General features: G+C 38.5%; 1 protein-coding gene across 7 annotated transcripts in view; it reads right to left on the bottom strand.

The window, feature by feature from the left end:
- Positions 1-1,583: 1,583 nt before the first annotated feature.
- Positions 1,584-24,142, bottom strand: part of Mp (collagen XV/XVIII-type protein multiplexin) — a 326,713-nt gene continuing 304,154 nt past the window's right edge. For 5 of the 7 annotated variants that reach the window (XM_071682810.1, XM_071682811.1, XM_071682812.1 and 2 more), the window contains 9 exons: positions 21,603-21,770; positions 20,768-20,903; positions 19,562-19,630; positions 17,152-17,267; positions 16,440-16,532; positions 15,998-16,123; positions 8,490-8,684; positions 8,139-8,254; positions 2,663-3,101 (listed from right to left, as the gene is read on the bottom strand). In XM_071682810.1, the coding sequence (XP_071538911.1) occupies positions 2,801-3,101; positions 8,139-8,254; positions 8,490-8,684; positions 15,998-16,123; positions 16,440-16,532; positions 17,152-17,267; positions 19,562-19,630; positions 20,768-20,903; positions 21,603-21,770 (1,320 nt within the window). In that variant the 3' untranslated portion in view covers positions 2,663-2,800. Of the gene's footprint in view, positions 3,102-8,138; positions 8,255-8,489; positions 8,685-15,997; positions 16,124-16,439; positions 16,533-17,151; positions 17,268-19,561; positions 19,631-20,767; positions 20,904-21,602; positions 21,771-24,142 lie in introns of all 7 variants that reach the window. The other 2 variants (XM_071682815.1, XM_071682814.1) reach the window with 2 other exon arrangements.

Raw genomic sequence — 24,142 nt, 5'->3', positions numbered from 1 at the left:
ACACCCTATATCTGCCACTCTATCATCAAACACATTCAACAAACCTTCAAAATACTCACTCCATCTCCTTCTCACATCACCACTACTTGTTATCACCTCCCCATTTGCGCCCTTCACTGAAGTTCCCATTTGCTCCCTTGTCTTACGCACTTTATTTACCTCCTTCCAGAACATCTTTTTATTCTCCCTAAAATTTAATGATACTCTCTCACCCCAACTCTCATTTGCCCTTTTTTTTTACCTCTTGCACCTTTCTCTTAACCTCCTGTCTCTTTCTTTTATACGTATGTAGCATTTATGGATCTGGAGAAGGCATATGATAGAGTTGATAGAGATGCTCTGTGGAAGGTATTAAGAATATATGGTGTGGGAGGCAAGTTGTTAGAAGCAGTGAAAAGTTTTTATCGAGGATGTAAGGCATGTGTACGTGTAGGAAGAGAGGAAAGTGATTGGTTCTCAGTGAATGTAGGTTTGCGGCAGGGGTGTGTGATGCCTCCATGGTTGTTTCATTTGTTTATGGATGGGGTTGTTAGGGAGGTGAATGCAAGAGTCTTGGAAAGAGGGGCAAGGATGAAGTCTGTTGGGGATGAGAGAGCTTGGGAAGTGAGTCAGTTGTTGTTCGCTGATGATACAGTGCTGGTGGCTGATTCATGTGAGAAACTGCAGAAGCTGGTGACTGAGTTTGGTAAAGTGTGTGAAAGAAGAAAGTTAAGAGTAAATGTGAATAAGAGCAAGGTTATTAGGTACAGTAGGGTTGAGGGTCAAGTCAATTGGGAGGTGAGTTTGAATGGAGAAAAACTGGAGGAAGTGAAGTGTTTTAGATATCTGGGAGTGGATCTGTCAGCGGATGGAAACATGGAAGCGGAAGTGGATCATAGGGTGGGGGAGGGGGCGAAAATTCTGGGAGCCTTGAAGAATGTGTGGAAGTCGAGAACATTATCTCGGAAAGCAAAAATGGGTATGTTTGAAGGAATAGTGGTTCCAACAATGTTGTATGGTTGCGAAGCGTGGACTATGGATAGAGTTGTGCGCAGGAGGATGGATGTGCTGGAAATGAGATGTTTGAGGACAATGTGTGGTGTGAGGTGGTTTGATCGAGTAAGTAACGTAAGGGTAAGAGAGATGTGTGGAAATAAAAAGAGCGTGGTTGAGAGAGCAGAAGAGGGTGTTTTGAAATGGTTTGGGCACATGGAGAGAATGAGTGAGGAAAGATTGACCAAGAGGATATATGTGTCGGAGGTGGAGGGAACGAGGAGAAGAGGGAGACCAAATTGGAGGTGGAAAGATGGAGTGAAAAAGATTTTGTGTGATCGGGGCCTGAACATGCAGGAGGGTGTAAGGAGGGCAAGGAATAGAGTGAATTGGAGCGATGTGGTATACAGGGGTTGACGTGCTGTCAGTGGAGTGAATCAAGGCATGTGAAGCGTCTGGGGTAAATCATGGAAAGCTGTGTAGGTATGTATATTTGCGTGTGTGGACGTGTGTATGTACATGTGTATGGGGAGGGGGGGGGGTTTGGGCCATTTCTTTCGTCTGTTTCCTTGCGCTACCTCGCAAACGCGGGAGACAGCGACAAAGTATAAAAAAAAAAAAAAAAAAAAAAAAAAAATATATATATATATATATATATCTTCTTTTTCTTTCAAACTATTTGCCATTTCCCGCGTTAGCGAGGTAGCTCTTCCCCAATCTGATGCTCTGTACATGCCTTCACCCTCTCAATCAATACCCTCCCATATAATTTACCAGAAATACTCAACAAACTTATACCTCTGTAATTTGAGCACTCACTCTTATACCCTTTGCCTTTGTACAATGGCACTATGCACGCATTCCGCCAATCCTCAGGCACCTCACTATGAGTCATACATACATTAAATAACCTTACCAACCAGTCAATAATACAGTCACCCCCTTTTTTAATAAATTCCACTGCAATACCATCCAAACCTGCTGCCTTGCCGGCTTTCATCTTCCGCAAAGCTTTTACTATACTTTTTTTTTTCTTTTTTTGCTTTGTCGCTGTCTCCTGCATTTGCGAGGTAGTTACTATATTTATTTTTTTTATTTTTTTTTTTATTTTGCTTTGTCGCTGTCTTCCGTGTGTGTGTGTGTGTGTGTGTGTGTGTGTGTGGTGCTGCTGGACTCTGCCTGCTCAAGGTTACACCATGAGTAAACATGACTGTATCATTGGGTATACAGTCTTATCAAAGCACTCATTCTGAAGGAGTCTTTATTCTCCTGCTCATGGAAATAGCACATCATTAGGATGCAGTTATCTTTAGAAATATCCTGGGTAACACCTTGACTCTTGCAGAAATTCGTTCTAGTGCAATCACAATTCCAAATTTTGATGATAATAATAATAATAAAATAATAATAATGATAATTATAATAATGATAAAATTACCATGATTTTAGAACATATATGAGTATTGATTTAATTTATGTAAAACTTGCAGACAAAAATGGTGGACTAGTAGGCCTATGTTCCCTTTATGCTATATGGTTCATCATTTAATGATTATACCATTGATTGACAGAAAGTTTGTGTTTCATAAACTTCCTACACATCGATTTTCTTCTTCATATATGTTATGTAAAAAACTTAGCATGACGAAATTCTACCATACATTTTCAAATAATTTTCATCCATAAAACTTTCTAAAACACATAGAATAAAACTTATCATCTTGACTCATACATACAGTACAAATATGTGCCACTGTTGGAAGATGAGAGTGTTCAACTTAAAACTAAAATGTCTTCACATGTTCCTTTTCCCTGAATTACATTTGGCTCAGTTCCCATGATCTCTGTTTATAGCCCTGAGGACCTCTTGGTACTGCTGGATGGTTAGATCCTCCTCCCAGGGTCCTGCATGTCGTCTTCTTCGGTAACGTGTCTGGCTTGTAGCCTCTATACACAATACAGCAAAAGAGTTATGGCAACTCATGCGTTCTTGTCCAAGGAGACGCTTCTTCAGTAGGGAAGAGGCGAGGCCCACTGCCTCCTGTGAGTTACTATTCCATGCATCACAGTAAGCAGAAAGAGATCTCTCACCATCCACATCAGAGCCATGCCAAATATATTTCTGAGGCCTGTATGAAAATAAGGTATTTTTACAGACAAACATGAAGCAAAAATTTTGTATTGAGTGATATATGAGGACGTGAATTGATAATTATTGGAAAATATGACAAGATGAAGGTAAGTTTAGAAATAATCAACCTGCATTCCTTCTTATTAATAACTGTATTCAGATTGTATTCAGTTTGTGTTTATACCACTCAGTGTGTGTATGTGTGTGTGTGTGTGTGTAGGTGATAAGTATCTGCAATTACTGTTTGTGTGTTATAGGGAGAACGTTTTACACTACACTTGTGGTATCCCATCCCTTGCTCTTGTATGTACAGTAGTGTGCCATATGTCAATATTTTGTAAAATCTACAATTAAAAAAAAGTTGGGGTATTGTATCTCTGGCAGTATGGTACAGTCTTAAAAGTTAGATGCCATGATTTGCTGCCTTTGCATTTGGAGGGATGCAACTTCTATTTGCTGTCCTTGTGTTTAGGTATATTTTTGCTTTTTCTGTTCCGAGTGATATATTTTTCCTCTACCTGGTACTAAATATTGGTTCTAACAAGTAATTCCAGGAAGAAAAGGACCTTATTCTTCCAAAGAATCAAGAAAATATGTCAATAAACATTATTTCAAGACATGCTGGTAAGACTATGTTCACCATCCAGACACTTGGTTTTCTGCCTCCTAACATCGTCCCTCTCCAAAAACTGAGTCTGGTTGATCCAGCTGATTCTAGAAACTGGTTACATCCACCAGTTAGGAACATAAGTCATAAATTGTTGTGTGTGCATCTATATACACATGCATAGTGGTGTTAAAGAGATGGCCTCCATAAGAGCATTCAGTTGCCCATGCTGACTTAGCTAACTTAAAGTGGAAAGTCACTTTTAGTGAGGATTTATCAATAGGGGTACAGTCTCATAAAAGAGCTTCTCATTCAAGTTTCTAAATCAGTTGGATGATGCTGAGGGTAATTTCTTTATGAGATGCATTGACAGAACTATCATATGTCAAGAACCTAAGACAAGCCTTTTAAAAAGGTTGTAGGTAAATAATGCTTCAGTAGCAAGATGATGGATAATTTGAACAAGCTATTGGATGAAAGGTGAATGCCAGCAGTATACAAAGTTTAAGAAGCTGAATTGAGGTTGAGGAAGTTGAAGAAATGGGGCCCCATGAATATGATACTCCATTCTCATACTAAACAAATAGGTAATTACACACAAACATAGGTGCATGGGAAAATGGCTATTTAGACTGAGAGGATTACGAGGGAGGTAAGTGACAGATGAGCTGGAGGTATTTATCCAGGAGTGGGTGTGTGCATCATAAGTTTGTTTTGAGTGTGATATTAGATAAAATCTGTGGAAAGAAAGAAAACAAGAGGAAAAATCCAGCTTATAAAAATTTTGAAAAAGCATGTCAAATTATATCAAAATGGGCAGTGAAATATGATAAAGTATAGATGAGAAAGAATACTTCCAACATATTCCCTGCATGTTGTAAGAGGCAACTTGAAGGGGAGGGAGTGGGGGAACGAAGAAGTAAGATTGTTAGTGAAAGAAGAGAGAGGCATTTGGACAATTTTTGCAGGGAAATAGTACACAGGACTGGGAGATGTATAAAAGAAAGAGGCAGGTGGTCAAGATACAGGTGCAAGAGGTGAAAAAAAGGGCAAATGAGAGTTGGGGTGAGAGAGTATCATTAAATTTTAGGAAGAATAAAAAGATGTTTTGCAAGGGGGTAAATATAGTGCGTAAGACAAGAGAACAAATGGGAACATCGGTGAAGGGGGCTAATGGGGAGGAAATAACAAGTAATGGTGATGTGAGAGGGAGATGGAAAGAGTATTTTGAAGGTTTGTTGAATGTGTTAGATGATAGAGTGGCAGATATAGGATGTTTTGGTCGAGGTGTTGTGCGAAGTGAGAGGGTTGGGGAGACTGATTTGGTAAACAGAAAAGAGGTAGTGAAAGCTTTGTGGAAGATGAAAGCCGGCAAGTCGGCAGGTTTGGATGGTATTGCTGTGGAATTTATTAAAAAAGGGGGTGACTGTGTTGTTAACTGGTTGGTAAAGATATTTAATGTATGTATGGCTCATGGTAAGGTGCCTGAGGATTGGTGGAATGCATGCATAGTGCCAATGTACAAAGGCAAAGGGGATAAAGTTGAGTGTTCAAATTACAGAGGTATAAGTTTGTTGAGTATTCCTGGGAAATTATATGGGAGGGTATTGATTGAGAGGGTGAAGGCATATACAGAGAGTCAGAATGGGGAAGAGCAGTGTGGTTTCAGAAGTGGTAGAGGATGTGTGGATCAGGTGTATGCTTTGAAGAATTTTTTTTTTTTTTTTTTTTTTTTGCCGCTGTCTCCCGCGTTTGCGAGGTAGCGCAAGGAAACAGACGAAAGAAATGACCCAACCCACCCCCATACACATGTATATACATACGTCCACACACGCAAATATACATACCTACACAGCTTTCCATGGTTTACCCCAGACGCTTCACATGCCTTGATTCAATCCACCGACAGCACGTCAACCCCGGTATACCACATCGCTCCAATCCACTCTATTCCTTGCCCTCCTTTCACCCTCCTGCATGTTCAGGCCCCGATCACACAAAATCTTTTTCACTCCATCTTTCCACCTCCAATTTGGTCTCCCTCTTCTCCTCGTTCCCTCCACCTCCGACACATATATCCTCTTGGTCAATCTTTCCTCACTCATTCTCCATGAAGAATGTATGTGGGAAATAGTTAGAAAAACAAATGGATTTGTATGTAGCATTTATGAATCTAAAGGCATATGATAGAGTTGATAGAAATGCTCTGTGGAAGGTATTAAGAATATATATGGTGTGGGAGGCAAGTTGCTAGAGGCAGTGAAAAGTTTTTATCGAGGATGTAAGGCATGTGTATAAGCAGGAAGATGGGAAAGTGATTGGTTCTCAGTGAATGTTGGTTTGCGGCAGGGGTGCGTGATGTCTCTATGGTTGTTTAATTTGTTTATGGATGGGGTTGTCAGGGAGGGGAATGCAAGAGTTTTGGAGAGAGGGCTTGGGAAATGAGTCAGTTGTTGTTCGCTGATGTTACAGCACTGGTGGCTGATTTGGGTGAGAAACTGCAAAAGCTGGTGACTGAGTTTGGTAAAGTGTGTGAAAGAAGAAAGCTGAGAGTAATTGTGAATAAGAGCAAGGTTATTAGGTACAGTAGGGTTGAGGGACAAGTCAACTGGCAGGTAAGTTAGAATGAAGAAAAACTGGAGGAAGTGAAGTGTTTTAGATATCTGGGAGTGGATTTGGCAGCAGATGGAACCATGGAAGTGGAAGAGAGTCACAGGGTGGGGGAGGGGCAAAAGTTCTGGGAGCGTTGAAAAATGTGTGGAAGGCAAGAACGTTATCTCGGAAGGCAAAAATGGGTATGTTTGAAGGAATAGTGGTTCCAACAATGTTATATGGTTGCGAGGCATGGGCTATAGATAGGGTTGTGTGGAGGAGGGTGGATGTGTTGGAAATGAGATGTTTGAGGACAATATGTGGTGTGAGGTGGTTTGATCGAGTAAGTAATGAAAGGGTAAGAGAGATGTGTAGTAATAAAAGAGAAAGGTGGAGAGAGCAGAAGAGGGTGTTTTGAAATGGTTTGGTCACAATAAGAGAATGAGTGAGGAAAGATTGACAAATTGGATATATGTGTCACAGGTGGAGGGAACGAGGAGAAGTGGGAGACCAAATTGGAGGTGGAAAGATGGAGTGAAAAAGATTTTGAGCGATCGGGGCCTGAACATGCAGGAGGGTGAAAGGCGTGCAAGGGATAGAGTGAATTGGAACGATGTGGTATACTGGGGTCGACATGATGTCAATGGATTCAACCAGGGCATGTGAAACGTCTGGGGTAGGCCATGGAAAGTGTTGTGGGGCCTGGACGTGGAAAGGGAGCTGTAGTTTCGGTGCATTATACATGACAGCTAGAGACTGAGTGTGAAGGAATGTGGCCTTTGTTGTCTTTTCCTAGCACTACCCTGCATGCATGCAGGAGGAGAGGGTTGTCATTTCATGCGTGGCCAGGTGGCGGTGGGAATGGATGAAGGCAGCATGTATGAATTATGTACATGTGTATACATTTATATGTCTGTGTATGTATATATATGTATACATTGAAATGTATGGGTATGTATATGTGCGTGTGTGGATGTGTATGTATATACACGTGTATGTATTATCCCTGGGGAGAGGGTGGGAAAGAATACTTCCTACGTATTCTCTGTGTGTTGTAGAAGGCAACTAAAAGAGGTGGTTGTGGGGATTGGATATCCTCCCCTTTAGTTTTACTTTTCTGGATGAAGGAAAAGAGTTGGGGTCAAGTGGTGATTTTTCCCTCTAAGGCTCAGTCATCTGTTCTTAATGCTATCTCCCTGATGTGAGAAATATAAATGGAACAAAAAGAGTGAAAAATGGAAACGTAGTTGTATCATCCTCACATTATTAATGGAAGAGACAACAAAACTAAAACAATGCCATTATGGAAATTTGGAGGCAGCAGGTATTACAGAAATTAGAAAGTGGAGGCTGGAAAGTTTAAGATGGTGATTTTAGAGGAAATAGGGACAGAGAATGATATTTGCATTCGTTGCAAGGATCTGCAAGAACCCTGAATGCTGAATATCTAGGCAGCACTCTTAGTGAATATGAGTGATAAGTGGATGAGGAAGAGAGTGTATGTAAGTTAGCTGGAAGGAAAATGAAAAGAGGGAGAATTATAATTAAATCAGAGGGAAGATGAAAAGAGGGAGACCTATAGTCAAAGTATAGAGTCAAAAAGTACTACATATGGATGAGGAGAGTGTCACAATGGAGGAGTATCTACAGATGTAAGGCTGACAACAAACATTTACCAAACATAGGGATATGGTGTAGTGGGTAAAAAATAAAAGCCACAGGATGAGATGCAGGTTGCTGTGAATAACTAATTAATGTCATATTTACTTGCCATAGGTACTAGTGAACTGGCTGTTCCTTTAAAATCAACAAATTAGATGGGTTTCAGTCACTTACCATGTTGGGTCATTCAAGATCTCTTTGCCATCAAAGCTGAAGATGTGAGGTTTTTGTACAAAAATTCCTCCTGAACCAGAGAATGCCTCACTCCAGGCATTGAATAGCACCTCCCCCTAGAAAATGATGCAGCAGAATTAGTAATGAATGTGAGTGTGTCTGTAGTAATCTTAAACTTGGACAATTGATGTTAAATAAATCAGAAAGTGTATTACAATATGAAAAGCTCATAATCTATAAGCTTCTTACTTTCCAGTACGTAATAATTCTTTGAATACTTATGAGTAAACATAAAACATAATTGTAGGAAAACAAGTCACACCAAGAAAAAGAACATTATTTTTTCTTTACCTTAAGATTAACAACTGGCTGGTTCCTGTCAGAGAACCTGACGATAGAGTCCAAATTCTGGACACGAGAAGTCAGAAGTGCCCTGAAAGTGCCCTTCAACCCTGCCCTTCTGGCTTGTCTGTAGCAGGCATAGTCTGCTCCCCGGACACCATGCATGTCTCCAGTGAATGGCTCATTCAGGGCAGCCAACCGTAACTGCATCAAAGAGATTTTGTTGAAAGATGGTTTTATATTATCCTCCCATAAATTTCATATCAATGATTTCACTGTCTTGCTGATAATATAATCTAATAAACATTTTACCACCGGCACATTTTTATATCTAAAATAAGTTGAATCTAAGTAATTCCATGTCAAAAATGTCGAAAACTAACTTACCATGTGAGGAAATCCTCGCTGTGGCAAGCATTAAGCATAAAGTATTTTAACTACCTGCAGCACTACTAAGTTCTTTGAAAGCTATGTTTGTACATTTATTAATTACTGAACTACATACACAATGCATGAAGACTTATTTGAGAGCATAATTTATATAATACTCTAAGGAAGTAGTGCACAATATCTTTATACAATAAGTAATGTTTGCAAGTAAAATGGATTTGACTAATCACAGCTGGAGGTGATCTTTACTATATAATCATTGACAACAACCACAGTGCTGGCTGAGTATTTCACTAGGATATTTGATCACAAATTTGACATTCAAAGTGGACACCACTGTGCTGGTCAGACGTCACTCAACTTTTGCTCTGCAGCAAGAGTTTTGATTTTCAACGACTGTCTTAACTTTGCACCATGTCTGTGGCAAGTGGTGGACAGAAACATGAGAAGATTTTGGCTAAGGAAGAAAGGACTGCACTGATAAACTGCATAGATGATGACCTGCAGCTTTCAAGTAGCAATTCAGAAGCAGATGATTCGTGATTAACAAAAATGGAGGTGACAGACAGTTTTCAAGAGGTGATTAATAAAAAGGAAAAGAAGAGGAGGTGAGAGCTAGTGAAGCAAAGTGAAGGAAGTGATAGTGATAAGATCCAGAATGACAGGAAGAAAAAGAATGCATACATAGAAGAGAGCATAAAGAATAATTCAACTGGGAACCAAACACAGCAGGTTGGTTAAATGAATGCTGGTGATAAAATCAATGTGACGAGCAACCTGGGAGGAGGAAACAGCTCAGGTAGGAGAACGTTGAACTTTCCAAGTGACTCTCTGTGAGTGGTTGCTAAGCTGGGAAGACACTACAAAAAGTTTGAACCTCCGCTTAAAGAAAGCCATAATAATTCCTATCTGAACGTGGCTGGGGATGAAGAAGTAAAGTTTCTGATGACGATAGGATTTGAGGGGGTGATATCAACGATGCCTCAAGACAAAGAACAACACACCAAGATGATTGTATTCATGTATCTGGTTATATTGGATCCTGATTTCCTTCTTGATGATACACGATTTGTATGGGCATAGCGACATGAAATCTGGGGTGAAAAGAAGACCCAAGTGGTAGCCTTGATGAAGGGAGATGTTCCAGAGAAGATATTCACCCTGGAATAGGATATAAGAGAATTGCAAAGTTCATTGAACACCTGTTTTGTGTTACAAGTGCAGTAGGTGGGGCCATATGGCCTGGAAATGCCAAAGTGAATATTACTGTCGTTACTATGGAAAAATCATAATTCAATGGAATGCGGAAATGAAATAAAGTCTGGGCAATGTGTTGTGCCCTCCTTTGCAACTTTGGTGGTGCGCATAGTGCAGGTTCACCAATTTGTAGTGAGAGACCACAGGTAGGCAGTGCTCGGTGGCAGACCATGAAGGAAGTGCAGCAGGGGGAAAGGGAGGATGGACAAGGATTTACAGAAAGTACAGCACTACCTTCAACTGAGAACATGGAGAAGAGAATGGAACAGAACGACACACTGAAGGTGACAAGTAATGGTGGAAGGGCTGCACTGAAAACTACTCCAGAAGATAAATGTAAATGACAAACTCAGAGATGTGTATGGTGTAGTAGTTCAACTCTGGCAAGAAATTCAAGCACTTATGAAAAAGGAAGAGGACAATCAGAATGTAACTGCAGTAGGTGGGGCCATATGGCCTGGAAATGCCAAAGTGAATATCATTGTCGTTACTGTGGAAAAATCATAATTCAATGGAATGTAGAAACAAAATAAAGTCTGGGCAGTGTGTTGTGCCCTCCTGTTGCAATTGTGGCGGTGTGCATAATGCAGGTTCACCAATTTGTCACAGGAGACCACAGGGGCGTGGTGCCTGGTGGGAGTCCATGGAGGAAGTGCAGCAGTGGAAAAAGGAGGATGGTCAAGGATTTACAGAAAGGACAACACTTCCTCCAACTGAGAATGCGTTGGAGAAGAGAATGGAACAGAACGACACACTGAAGGTGACAAAAAATGATGCAAGGGCTGCACTGGAAACTACTCCAAAAGATAAGGTAAATGACAAACTCACTGATGTGTATGGTGCAGTAATTCAACTCTGGCAAGAAATTCAGGCACTTAGGAAAAAGGTAGAGGACAATCAGAATGTAATTGCTAATCTTTATGAACATAAAGGTGGATTTGGAAAAAAAAAAAGAGAGAAGGCTGAAAGTAATACAGTGGTAAATATTGACAAACCATTCTCACTCTAAGAGAGCAGAAATATGGACATATGGAAAGAAATAACCTGCAGGTGGACTGACATCCCTGAAGCATAACATGATAAGGTATTCACTTGAGTGAAAGATGTGATGGAAAATTTGTGAATGAAAGAGTAGGGTTAGCTTCAGTTGTAAATAGGGACAATGGAAGACCATGATTTAAGTATCATTTCATGCAATGCAAATAGCTTATGTACGAAGAACATAGATGTGCATGCTTATGCACTGTTGTATAAGGTGGGTGTTATAGCTCTGCAAGAAAATGGGCACAGAGGATGGTAGTTTAATGAATTTGCGTGACTATCAATTTTTTTTGTTTACCAGCTGATAAAAGAAATAATTCAAGAGGACTGTTAACTTATGTTCATAAAATGTGCCAGTTGAATTGGTTATATTTATTTATTTTGCTTTGTCACTGTCTCCCACGTTAGCGAGGTAGTGCAAGGAAACAGATGAAAGAATGGCCCAACCCACCCACATACATGTATATACATACACGTCCACATGTATAATCCCTGGGGATAGGGGAGAAAGAATACTTCCCACCCATTCCTCACGTGTCATAGAAGGCGACTAAAGGGGATGGGAGCGGGGGCTGGAAACCCTCCCCTCCTTGTATTTTAACTTTTTAAAAGGGGAAACAGTTGAATTGGTGTCAGCTTATAAACAGAATGAGGCTGAAAGTTCGCGTGTTAAAGTCTACCTCCTCCAAGGGAGAGCTATATGTACTGTTGATATTCATGTGCATCCTCAGAGTTTGGATATTGAAGATATGCTGGGGTTTATTTACTAATGCCTGTGTCTTAGTTGTTGATACTAATGCAAGACATGAAGTTTTTGGGTACTGTAGGAAACAGTAATATTAATGGTAGAGGATGATTACACTTTTTAGGGGAGTTTGATTATGTTAAAATATTGGGTAATGATGAGCCTACCCATATACGTGGAGGAAGATTGGATCATGCGGTACTCTTTAATACAGGTGGAATGAAGATGAGTCCTGAGATAGTTGGGGATTTGCTCAGTGATCACTTTGCATTACGAGTAATTGTACATGTCAATGAAATACAGAAAATCATTGAGCGTAAAAGATATTGCTTGTTGGATGACAAAAAGGATGTACTCATCGCTACTGTACAAGACTGGTATACAGGTTGTAAACCAAGAGATGTAGATAGCTTTCTTGATGATTTATCATATACTGATTCTGTGCTGATGACCAAAAATCGTAGGTATAAAGGAGAAATAGATAACGGGAAACATAATGTGTATCATAAAGGCAAGTTAGAACAGGGTTGGAATAAATTACTTAGAAAGATGCATAAAGCTTGGAGTGCAAATCCTAATGATAAAGAAATTAAGTGCTGAAAGAGACTGCTATAATGTGCATTGGGGTAAAGTAAAAAGCAAGGAATAAGTATTGGATGGACCTTTTATGGAGAATTAGTTAACAAAAGAATGTGAGTGACATCTGGAGGGAAGCAAATAAAATATGAGGTGTTGGAAGCAAGGGCAACATCCATGCTGATTCACATGCCAACATGCCAAGGTTAATCAACAACCTTGTTTAGGAGGGAGCTAGTACTGAGTACACTGGAAGATGATACATGTGTGTCAATAACTAGAGGAGAATTATTGTATGTGATTAAGAAGGGGAAATTTAATGCACCAGGGAAGGATGGAGTAACAATGACATTATTAACTGTATAGTTGTATAGGGAGGGGCCCCTTCTAGACTTATTCAATATGTCATACAATGAAGGCTGTATTCCACTCAAGCAGAAATAAACAGTGATCATACCAAAACCTAAATGTAATGGAGATTCTTGAACAATATCCCTAATGGATTCTTGACAAATACCCCTAACCTCCTGTTTTAGCAAAAAGATGGAGAGAATAATAATGAACATGCTGCATAAAGTGAAAAACCTTTTATCGTCCAATTTACATGGGTTTATGAGAGGGAAAAGCTCTGCTGATTGCATCATGAAGAAGAGTTTGAGTATTTGCGAGGCTACATGTAAAAACTATTGTCAGTTTAAAAGGAGCATTTGATAGAGCAAATAAAGAAGTTTCCCTTAAAGAACAGAAAGGCTAAAGTATGGTTTCAAGGTTGGTATTCAGAAGAGAGAGACATGGAGTTGGGAACTCCACAAGGAGGTGTCCTTAGCCTTACTCTTTTTAATATACTAATGAATATAATAGCTTGGCATGAATTTCCTGGAGATACTCAGGTCATAATATATGTGACATCTTGTTACAATGTAAAGGTATTAGTAACATCCAATAGACTTAAGACACTTTGAGGATACTTTGCTTTAGAATGGGTATTATAATCAATGATGAGTAAACTAAGTATCAAGTTAAGAATTTGGGACACAGGTAATTATTCTTGAATGGAGTAAGGTTGGAAAAAAGTTGATGTGTATCTTGGTATGAACATTGGGTACACAGGCAACAGTAGAGTATGGGAGATACAGTATCTGAAGAATGCATGCAAAGGGAATCCTAGACCTCTGAGAGCTCTAGCATGGAATGGAAATGGTATTGGCATCCCAGTTTTAAAGATAGTGTACATCAGCACAGTACAATCAGTTACTGACTATGCAGCAACTATTCTCATTATGCACAGTAAGAAGGATATTCACGAACTTGAAATCATACAAAATGAGGCCCTTAGAATAGTGTTAGGTTGTCAATGAAACACTAGCGCACAAATCATAATGGAATTAACTTTATCAAGTATTGAACACAGGATAAGGGAACTTGCTGTAGCTGCTGTTCTCAGATCTATTAGGAGAAATGCAGATGACAGACTGTCTTGTGTAGTGATATATTCAAGTGAAAGAAGAAATGCAGATGATAGACTGTCTTGTGCAGTGATATATTCAAGTGAAAGAAGAAATGCAGATGATAGACTGTATTGTGCAGTGATATATTCAAATGAAAGAAGAAATCTTAGTAATGTGTCCATGTATGTAAGGACTCTGTATGATGTTATGAGGGAGTATGTAGTTGATAAACATTGTGTTTCCTTACCAACTTACATAAAGTTTAGACCATGGCAAGAAGGATGCATCGCAGTAGATATCTCATAGCTTGAGTGGAGAAAAGTTGATTGCCATCTCAGTCATTTATGGAATGTTTTTGTGGAGAAACTACTTAGCCTCCCGATATACTCTGTACATATATACTTTGATGGATCAGTCTTGCATAATGGCTGAGTGGGATGTGGTGTTTTTACAAAGGAATTTTTTAGTAATGAGTGTTTTGCAGACGAAACAATTTGTAAAAGGATTAGTGATAACATCTCATCTACTCTAGCTGAGTTACATGCAATCTGAGAAGGTCTTCGGATTGCTATAGAGAAATGTAAAGCTATGTATTTCTTTGTGGACAGTAGAAGTGAACTGAAGGCCTTGAAGAATAAGCACCTAAGTAACTACCATATTGTTAATATTTATAAACGTCTGGTTATAGTACTGCAAGAGATAAAATGTGATGTGCAGTTTATATGGATTCCATGATATGTAGGGATTCAATTTAATGAAGTGGCTGATGGGTTGGCCAGAAAAGCCACAGAAAAGATGTACAATGATATTGTTACTTTTAAGAGTATAGGAATGATAAAGAATGAAATGAAAAGAATAAAAGAATGGGAAAATGTAAGTATAGATGTAATTGTTAAACATAGTGAGACTTTACAACATTATTTATATGTGTTAGATAACACCACTGTAACTTATGGAGCAAACCTTACATCTGTGGATAATGTGTTAATGAGACTAAAACTGGGGTATGAATATTATTGGCAGTTAAGTGGAGGGACTGGTTGACCCCGTCAACTTTGCCAATTGAGGGATGGACATATATCAGAACATTAGGATTAGGTTGTGAAAATATTCAGCCATACAAACACAATGAAAACATTAATCTAAAAGAACAATTTCGTTGAGTTATTAACAATGGTGTTTAAAAAAATTCTTGCACAGAACAAAAACTTTACACCAAGGTTGTGACATCCTTGTGATGAGTTCAGGGGATTTAAAATGAGGGCCATTATTTGTTTGTTTTCTTTGCACTGTACATACATTCACAAAAGCTATGATTTTTTTTTTAAAATCCCACTAGGGATGATGAAGATAAGGAGGGGAGTAGCACACTACCCAGTCCTTTTGATGTAAATATGTCAATAAATGTGTCAATTCAATTCAATCACAACTTTGTTGAAATGCTTGGCAAATTGGCATGCCAGTCATATAACAAGCTGTAAAATTATTCTGATGTCAAACCATGGCTTTGGTTAAGAGCTTTCTTGCTGTTATTAGAGCAGTTACATGAAGGAGAAATAAGCTGTTCATAAAACTGGCAGGAGTCTTGTGGAAAGTCAGAAAATCAAAATATCAATTGGTCTAACACAAACAGAAAGACTTGGGAGCCCTCTTGTCATGAGACAGTCATTATTGTTCAAATTAGCTCTTTACATAGGTATCATACTGCATGCTGAATGTTGATAAATATACCTTGGAATAACACTTTTGTGTTGAGGTGTGATCTGTGGTCCCTTCAAAAACTTCTCCATGAAAATTTAGTAATCTGGGCAAGTTTCCTTGCTTTCTGTACCCCTTTCTACACATCACTAAAAGGGGATATAGTTGTGAGATGATTTGCGCATCATTTGTTAGGTAGAAAAAGGGAGACTGGCTTTCAAAAAGACCTGAGGTAAGGTATCATCTCAGCCTGTAGAAATATATTGCTAGGTATATCTAGTTCATCCCTGCCCTAATGAAGTAGTCTTGGCAAAGTAGAAGAAATGTACATTCATTGGCTCTGCAGGAAAGTAAATACTTACTCTAGGACCATCAAGGCCATTGATGAGGGAGTCTACCTCTAGGGGTGGTGGCTTGATGGTCTCTGTATGGCCTGGTGTAGTGAGAGGTGAGGATGTGGTGCTTGGTAATGGCACCACAGAACCCAGCTGCAATATATTGTATATCTTTATTCATTCAAAAAACTTTGCTTTCTTACATATATTTGATGTAAACACACGGCTAAAATTGTGAGAAATTTTTATAGCCAATTAGCTTTACATACAGATATCACATTAAAAGCACTATGTGAACTGTGAGAAAGACCACATGATGACTCTGACATTCTCACTAACAATGGCCTCTCATCCCAAGGAATGAATGTTAACCTTCCAGATGAAGGTATTTGCAATATGAAAAGATGGAAAAAAGGTTACATACTTCTAATAAGATATGAAAATTATTTGTTCACTTCAAAATACTTACTGCAACGTACTGCCAACCAGCGCCTACCCGCACCAGCAGTGCTTCTTCCTCTACCACAAAGGCCAGTGTTCCCACAGGTGATACAGCACTCATCTGACACAACCATGGAAACTGATTACTCTACCTTTACTGGTTTTTCAATTCTCAGATATGCAGAATGTTTCATTCTCTTGAGGTTTTTGTATTCTTTTATAGGAAAGACCATCCCTAATACTTATTACAGTCAACACTGTATAGTTCACAAAATGTGCTAATTATTTCTATCTTTATATCTAGCATAGTTAACCTTTGGCTCACATGTTATGGTCGATGACTTTTCACTTACTGAAATATATATAACATAATGATCCAGAACTATCAATGTAAAAGCATAATAATGGTAAGAAATATCTAAGTCCTTTTCACTATAATGACAATGTCAGATAATTCATTCTCTCCTTTAGTACAGTCTTCTCTCTGTAGCCTTCTATTATGACAAATAACATCTTAATATCACCACATCATCCCAAACATTCATTATTTTTCACTGCTGGTAAAAAATCATCCACCCTTACTTGTATATGCCTGCTATTTTACCTACCACACCCAAACACAGATATCAAATTTTCTTCTCTCTCACACTCTTTTAAGATGCATCTACCTATATTTTCACAGTTAATACTTATCACAGGCTCAACAGGAGTATCAAATGAGCAAGACCCAGTGACCAGACCTTGAGCATAGCTTCTCTGTCAGGGAAGGTGACAGCACCTGGCACAATTTTGTGTGAAGGGCCTTCTTTTCCTCCATCACCAGGTCGACCTGGGGGACCTGGTGGACCAGGAGGACCTGTAACACATGCCGCTCATAATCAATATGCTTAGACCACGTGATGTTCTTATGATATTCAATTATAGTTTTCACAAGTTGCAACATGGACTAAGTTTGAGGTTTTGTTATGAACAGCCATTCTGGATGCTATTCTATACAAAGTATTTTAATTGTTCAGAAAACAGATAACTAAAAATATGTTGCATGATGACTAGTTCAATGTACAGATGAGCAAGGATGTGATGAATATTGATGAGTGATGTATGAGACATCCTACTTCCCCTTCTACACATCTTTCACTTCCAAATCCATTTCTTACATCTGCATTTAAGCTGTGCTGATGTTTGGTGCATATGACTGTGTAACTAAAACAATGAAAAAGCAATGCAATTAGAGTTTACAAAGAGATGCAATAGCCTGGAAACCAATAACATATATGGTTTAGCAATCTAACTAGATCTAAAAGGGAAGGCAAAATTCTTTTTCTCTTCATATATTACAAATTTTGTTAAGGGCATACTGCAGAGTCTCTGTGATGGACTAGATGATAAGCAAAATTACTGGAGACATCCTGTGAGCTATCAAGCTACCAGCAAAAAATGCATAGAATGAACCAACTGAGGTAACAGCTTCAACAAGCAAATCCATCTCAATCCTGGACTTCATGAATACTCTGTGAGCTTCAAGTAATGATGATAGACAAAAACTGACAGGAAAAAACTCATCAAATTTTAGGGAAGAGAGTATCACAAAGATAAAAGGACTGGGCAAAATGAAAATTCCTTGGACTGGTAGAAGTTGAAGCAAAATGTGTAACCAAGTCTGAGTAAATCAGCTATAATCCATCTCATTTCCTGCAACTAGTATTCCTAGTGAACAGTTATTCAGCACTGCTGAACAAGTTATGATGAAAATGAGTTGGATGGAGACAAAACTGAAAAGCTTATTTTTGAAGTACAACCTTCCAATCCATGGATTCAAACATAAAGAATAAGAGATAAATGAAAAATATACAGCATTAGTTTAGCAGTGAGACTAGAGTGACAAAGTCCATATGGGTAGAGGTTGGTGAAATTGGTTGGTGGGATGTATAATAAGTTAGGTCCCTGTCCCACATCCTGGTAAGACACTTTTCACTCAAGACTCAAAAGTAATGTAGACTGTTAAAGATGTAGCTATCCTTGTTATCATATTATATTTTTCATTTCATTTACCAACTTCATATTAACTTTCTCTGTCATGTTTTTATTGATTAATTAAAAAGCTTACAGGTTGAGCAGTAAAGTTCTGTTAATGATGCACATCAGCTTCAGCTTCTATTTTTGCAGATATCTAACTGCAACATCTGCATCCACATCCACAGATGTGTGAAATCTCACTTCTGTTACGTCACTAAAGTTGACTAGTTCAGTGTGGAGATGAAAATGAATATGCCTTATGCTGACCAGTTCACTTAAGAGATGAACAAGGATATACTGTATGATGAACAGTTCAGCAAACATATTAACATGATTGGTGTGTGCCATGTCGACTAGGTCAGTGTTAGATGAACAAGAAAATTGCACGTTGAACAGTCTGGCATACAGTTGAAGAATGTCATAGCTGTTAACTGGTTCACTGCACAGATGCACAAGAATGTGGGACATATAGACTGGTTTAGTGTTCAGATGTAAATGAATGTGGCACATACTGACCAGCTCAGCATATAGACATACAAAAATGATGCACATGTTGACGAGTTCAGTGTACTAATATACAATAATGTGGCACATGTTGAATAGTTTAGTGTACAGATGTACAAATATATGATCATACTATTCAGTTCATAATACTGATGTAGAAACACATGGTGCATGTTGACAATAATAAGTGCTGCTGATAGCATAAACACACTGGACTTTTGTCTTCTGAAAACTGTGCTCTGCATTCTTAAAAATTTTGAAAAATAGTTTCTACGAAGAGGTGTTAAAAGAAAAAATCAAATGAAGATGAGAGTATGTATAGTAAATCTTCAGTTACTAAAAACTACACATCAAAATATAAGAAGAAAATATAATGGCTCTGTAATATTTACAGTAATTATGCTGTAACAGAATATTATGTCAGTACTTCATCATTCTTTGAATGTTAGTGGGTGAACAGCCCTGTATGTAGCTCTGAAAAGTTGTCTTTTACAGATACACAGGGATTTCATTTCATTTGCATAGGAACCCATTGCAAATATCACCCTGAAACTTTGATAATGAATTTGCCAAATGTATATTATGGAAGAGAACACATGTGCAAAGAAAATCAAAAGTTCACAGAAGCACCTCGGTTCCTGCGGCGGCCAGATATCCGACGACGTAGCTCAGCGATGCCTCCAAGACTGCCTGAGGCCACTTGCGAAAAGGAAGAAAATCCATCATGTGTTAGTACCGGAATGTTAGCTGTCAAAACTTGGACAATGGTTCCAAGTGGGGCAGTGTGCTATGTGGATTCTACGACAAGAGGTGAAAGGGCCACTTGCTTAATTGGGAGAGGAGTCTCTACAGTTTGTGGAAAGTGTTAGTGATGATCCTATATGATGAGTGAGATACTGGTTGGAGGAGGGGGTGAAGAGTGGAGGATGAACAGACCGCATAGTCTGTGAAAGAAGATGCCCTAGGACATGAAAAAGTTCCAAATGGTTATTTCAAGAGACCTAAATGGCAGGGGAAGGTATGGATGACAAAAGCTCTGGATAAGTGGGAGAAGAATTCTTAAGGTTAATGGCAGGTATTAATGAAGGGTTTGCATGACATGTAGGTGTAAAGGCCCTCAAGTGTGTGGTAGGTGGGATATAAATGTCCCATGGTAAGTGGTAGGAAAGATCCTATGTTTATCGACATTCTATAGTTTGTTTATCACAAAAACAGACAGCAGATATAAAGATCCTATGGCAGCAAGAGGAGAGGTTCTTTTTCATGGGAGAAAATATCCTATGGTGAGTTACAGATGCCAAAAGGGCAAGTGAGATTTGCTGGTGGAATGAAAAGTTTGCCACCAGCAGGGTAAAATGTCCTCTTGTACTATGCTTAATTTCAAAAGGATTCACAACATATAAATAATCTAAAATTTTCGAATATCTATGATCTTGAATATGCTTGGAGTTGAACAGTGACAGGGATGCTAGTATGCAAGATACACATCACACGTTTTTTATTAGAAAATGAAAATGCAAATTCTAAATTCTGTGTAGATCTGAGAATATAAGTTAGAGTATGCTGTATAATACTTTTTATGTATATCTCTCATAGTTCTAATGTTGGTAATACATAGAATCTTTCAGATTCCTAAAGGTTGTTAAATGTTTATTACAGGAAATTATATCTGTCGCTATGCAAGAAGATTTATTTTAAAGTCAAGTATGTGGAAATACTTAGACCGTGCTGCACTTCATCCATGAAAATGATGCACTTGATCCCTCTCAAAATATACATTGCTTGCTAATATTCAAACCAGACAACATCCAACAGGATATAGTTTGGTTAATCTACCTCTGGGTGTAGAGACTGTGGACCCTGGATTGCCAGGTGGCCCAGGTTTGCCAGGGGGACCACGCCGGGACATACCAGGTGCACCAGGAGGACCTTGGGGACCTTCAATGGATAGCCCTGGAGTACCTGGCAGACCCTGTAATTCATGATAGAAGTAGCTATAATAAAAATTTTCCAACTGAGTGCTTTTCATCTAATGTCTTTTTTGTTACATGAATGCATTTCTTCATGAAGCTGTAACATTTTTGCACAATGAACTGAATTACAATTTATTTACCAAAAAGTAGATGATATAGCCTGTATTATGTCTAGTAACTTGGAAGATGGTATAGTCTTTACAGTGTTCTTAGCTATGTGAAAGCAGATAGTATAGCCTCTACAGTGACTTAAGTTACATGATAGTAGATACTATAAGTTTTACAGTGTCTTTATTTATCGAAAAGTAGATGGTACAGCTTATACAGTGTATTTAGTCATCTAGAAGTTGATGGAATAGCTTCAACATTTACATGACGGTAATGCCTTTACAGTGTTTTAAGTCAAGCTGAAGTTGTGATACGATATCAACTAATTACCTGAATGCAGATGGTACAGCCTCTACAATGTTACTCAATGTAAATGGTATCCCTTAACTGCTAGTTACATGTAGATGGTTTACCTTCTAATGTTACCTGGATGTAGATGGTACAGCACTAACGATATCACCTGAATATAGATGATTCAGCTTTGCATTTTTTGAAGATGGTGGTAAACAAAATCTCTTCAGCATCTGAGATGCTGAGGGTTAAACTTAGGGAATTACAAAATTAGATAATGATGTTTTAATCCTTCTTACCGGTGGTCCAGGTGGTCCAGGTGGACCAGGCACAGGAACATACATTTGCTTCTCATTTTCGTGAACCCTCCCAGGTGGACCTGGTGGGCCAGGAGGACCCGGTGGTCCTGCTAATCCTGGTGGACCTCTTGGACCTGGAACTGAAGATGGTTCTGAACTGCTTCCTCCCTGAAAAAATGTAATGTTCTTTTTTCTTAAAATGATCACTGAACCAAAATTTCAAGGCTTGTACAAATTCAAAATAGGTTCACTTATTTTGAAGGGTGATGTCTGGTGGAGAGAAATAAGCTACTCTAGTGTGTTTGCTTTAAATACATCAAAGGAAAGCATGATAAATTTTCTACACATTCAAAAATATTTTTCTTCTTAAATAGTGATGTTAACAGATCAAACAAAAAGATCACAAAAACTGCCGTATATATATATATATATATATATATATATATATATATATATATATATATATATATATATATATATATATATATTTCCTTATATATATATATATATATATATATATATATATATATATATATATATATATATATATATATATATATATATATATATATATATTTCCTTATATATATATATATATATATATATATGTTAGGGAGGTAAATGCAAGAGTTTTGGAAAGAGGGGCAAGTATGAAGTCTGTTGGGGATGAGAGAGCTTGGGAAGTGAGTCAGTTGTTGTTCGCTGATGATACAGCGCTGGTGGCTGATTCATGTGAGAAACTGCAGAAGCTGGTGACTGAGTTTGGTAAAGTGTGTGGAAGAAGAAAGTTAAGAGTAAATGTGAATAAGAGCAAGGTTATTAGGTACAGTAGGGTTGAGGGTCAAGTCAATTGGGAGATGAGTTTGAATGGAGAAAAACTGGAGGAAGTGAAGTGTTTTAGATATCTGGGAGTGGATCTGGCAGCGGATGGAACCATGGAAGCGGAAGTGGATCATAGGGTGGGGGAGGGGGCGAAAATTCTGGGGCCTTGAAGAATGTGTGGAAGTCGAGAACATTATCTCGGAAAGCAAAAATGGGTATGTTTGAAGGAATAGTGGTTCCAACAATGTTGTATGGTTGCGAGGCGTGGACTATGGATAGAGTTGTGCGCAGGAGGATGGATGTGCTGGAAATGAGATGTTTGAGGACAATGTGTGGTGTGAGGTGGTTTGATCGAGTGAGTAACGTAAGGGTAAGAGAGATGTGTGGAAATAAAAAGAGCGTGGTTGAGAGAGCAGAAGAGGGTGTTTTGAAGTGGTTTGGGCACATGGAGAGAATGAGTGAGGAAAGATTGACCAAGAGGATATATGTGTCGGAGGTGGAGGGAACGAGGAGAAGAGGGAGACCAAATTGGAGGTGGAAAGATGGAGTGAAAAAGATTTTGTGTGATCGGGGCCTGAACATGCAGGAGGGTGAAAGGAGGGCAAGGAATAGAGTGAATTGGAGCGATGTGGTATACCGGGGTTGACGTGCTGTCAGTGGATTGAATCAAGACATGTGAAGCGTCTGGGGTAAACCATGGAAAGCTGTGTAGTGTATATTTGCGTGTGTGGACGTATGTATATACATGTGTATGGGGGGGGGGTTGGGCCATTTCTTTCGTCTGTTTCCTTGCGCTACCTCGCAAACGCGGGAGACAGCGACAAAGTATAATAATAAAAAAATATATATATTTTTTTTTTTTTTTTTTCATACTATTTGCCATTTCCCGCATTTGCGAGGTAGCGTTAAGAACAGAGGACTGGGCCTTAGAGGGAAAATCCTCACCTGGCCCCCTTCTCTGTTCCTTCTTTTGGAAAATTAAAAAAAAACGAGAGGGGAGGATTTCCAGCCACCCACTCCCTCCCCTTTTAGTCGCCTTCTACGACACGCAGGAAATACGTAGGAAGTATTCTTTCTCCCCTATCCCCAGGGATAATATACATATATATATATATATATATATATATATATATATATATATACATATATATATATATATATATATATATATATATATATATATATATATATATATATATATATATATATATGTATATTATCCCTGGGGATAGGGGATTAAGAATACTTCTCACGTATTCCCTGCGTGTCGTAGAAGGCGACTAAAAGGGGAGGGAGCGGGGGGCTGGAAATCCTCCCCTCTCGTTTTTTTTTTTTAAATTTTCCAAAAGAATAAACAGAGGGGGCCAGTTGAGGATATTCCAAAAAAGGCCCAGTCCTCTGTTCTTAGCGCTACCTCGCTAACGCGGTAAATGGCGAATAGTTTAAAAGAAAAAAAAAGAAAGATATATATATATATATATATATATACTGTGGCTGGTACACCAACTTATAACTATAAATAATGTATAATATCAAGTAAATTGCTTGTATACTAACATACAACTATAAATTGTGTATAATATCATGCAAATCAAAAGACATATTACACAACAAGCATGCTTCTAAATACTAAATTACACAGCCAGCATACTGTCCAATTCACAGACACCAGAAACAGGCAATAGAATTGACCAATTGCTTAATACAATATATATATA

This window comes from Panulirus ornatus, chromosome 35, assembly GCF_036320965.1.
Source record: "Panulirus ornatus isolate Po-2019 chromosome 35, ASM3632096v1, whole genome shotgun sequence".
In the NCBI taxonomy this organism is placed as follows: domain Eukaryota; kingdom Metazoa; phylum Arthropoda; class Malacostraca; order Decapoda; family Palinuridae; genus Panulirus; species Panulirus ornatus.
Note: the sequence above shows the minus strand (reverse complement) of the source record. Positions and strands in the feature narration are given on the sequence as shown.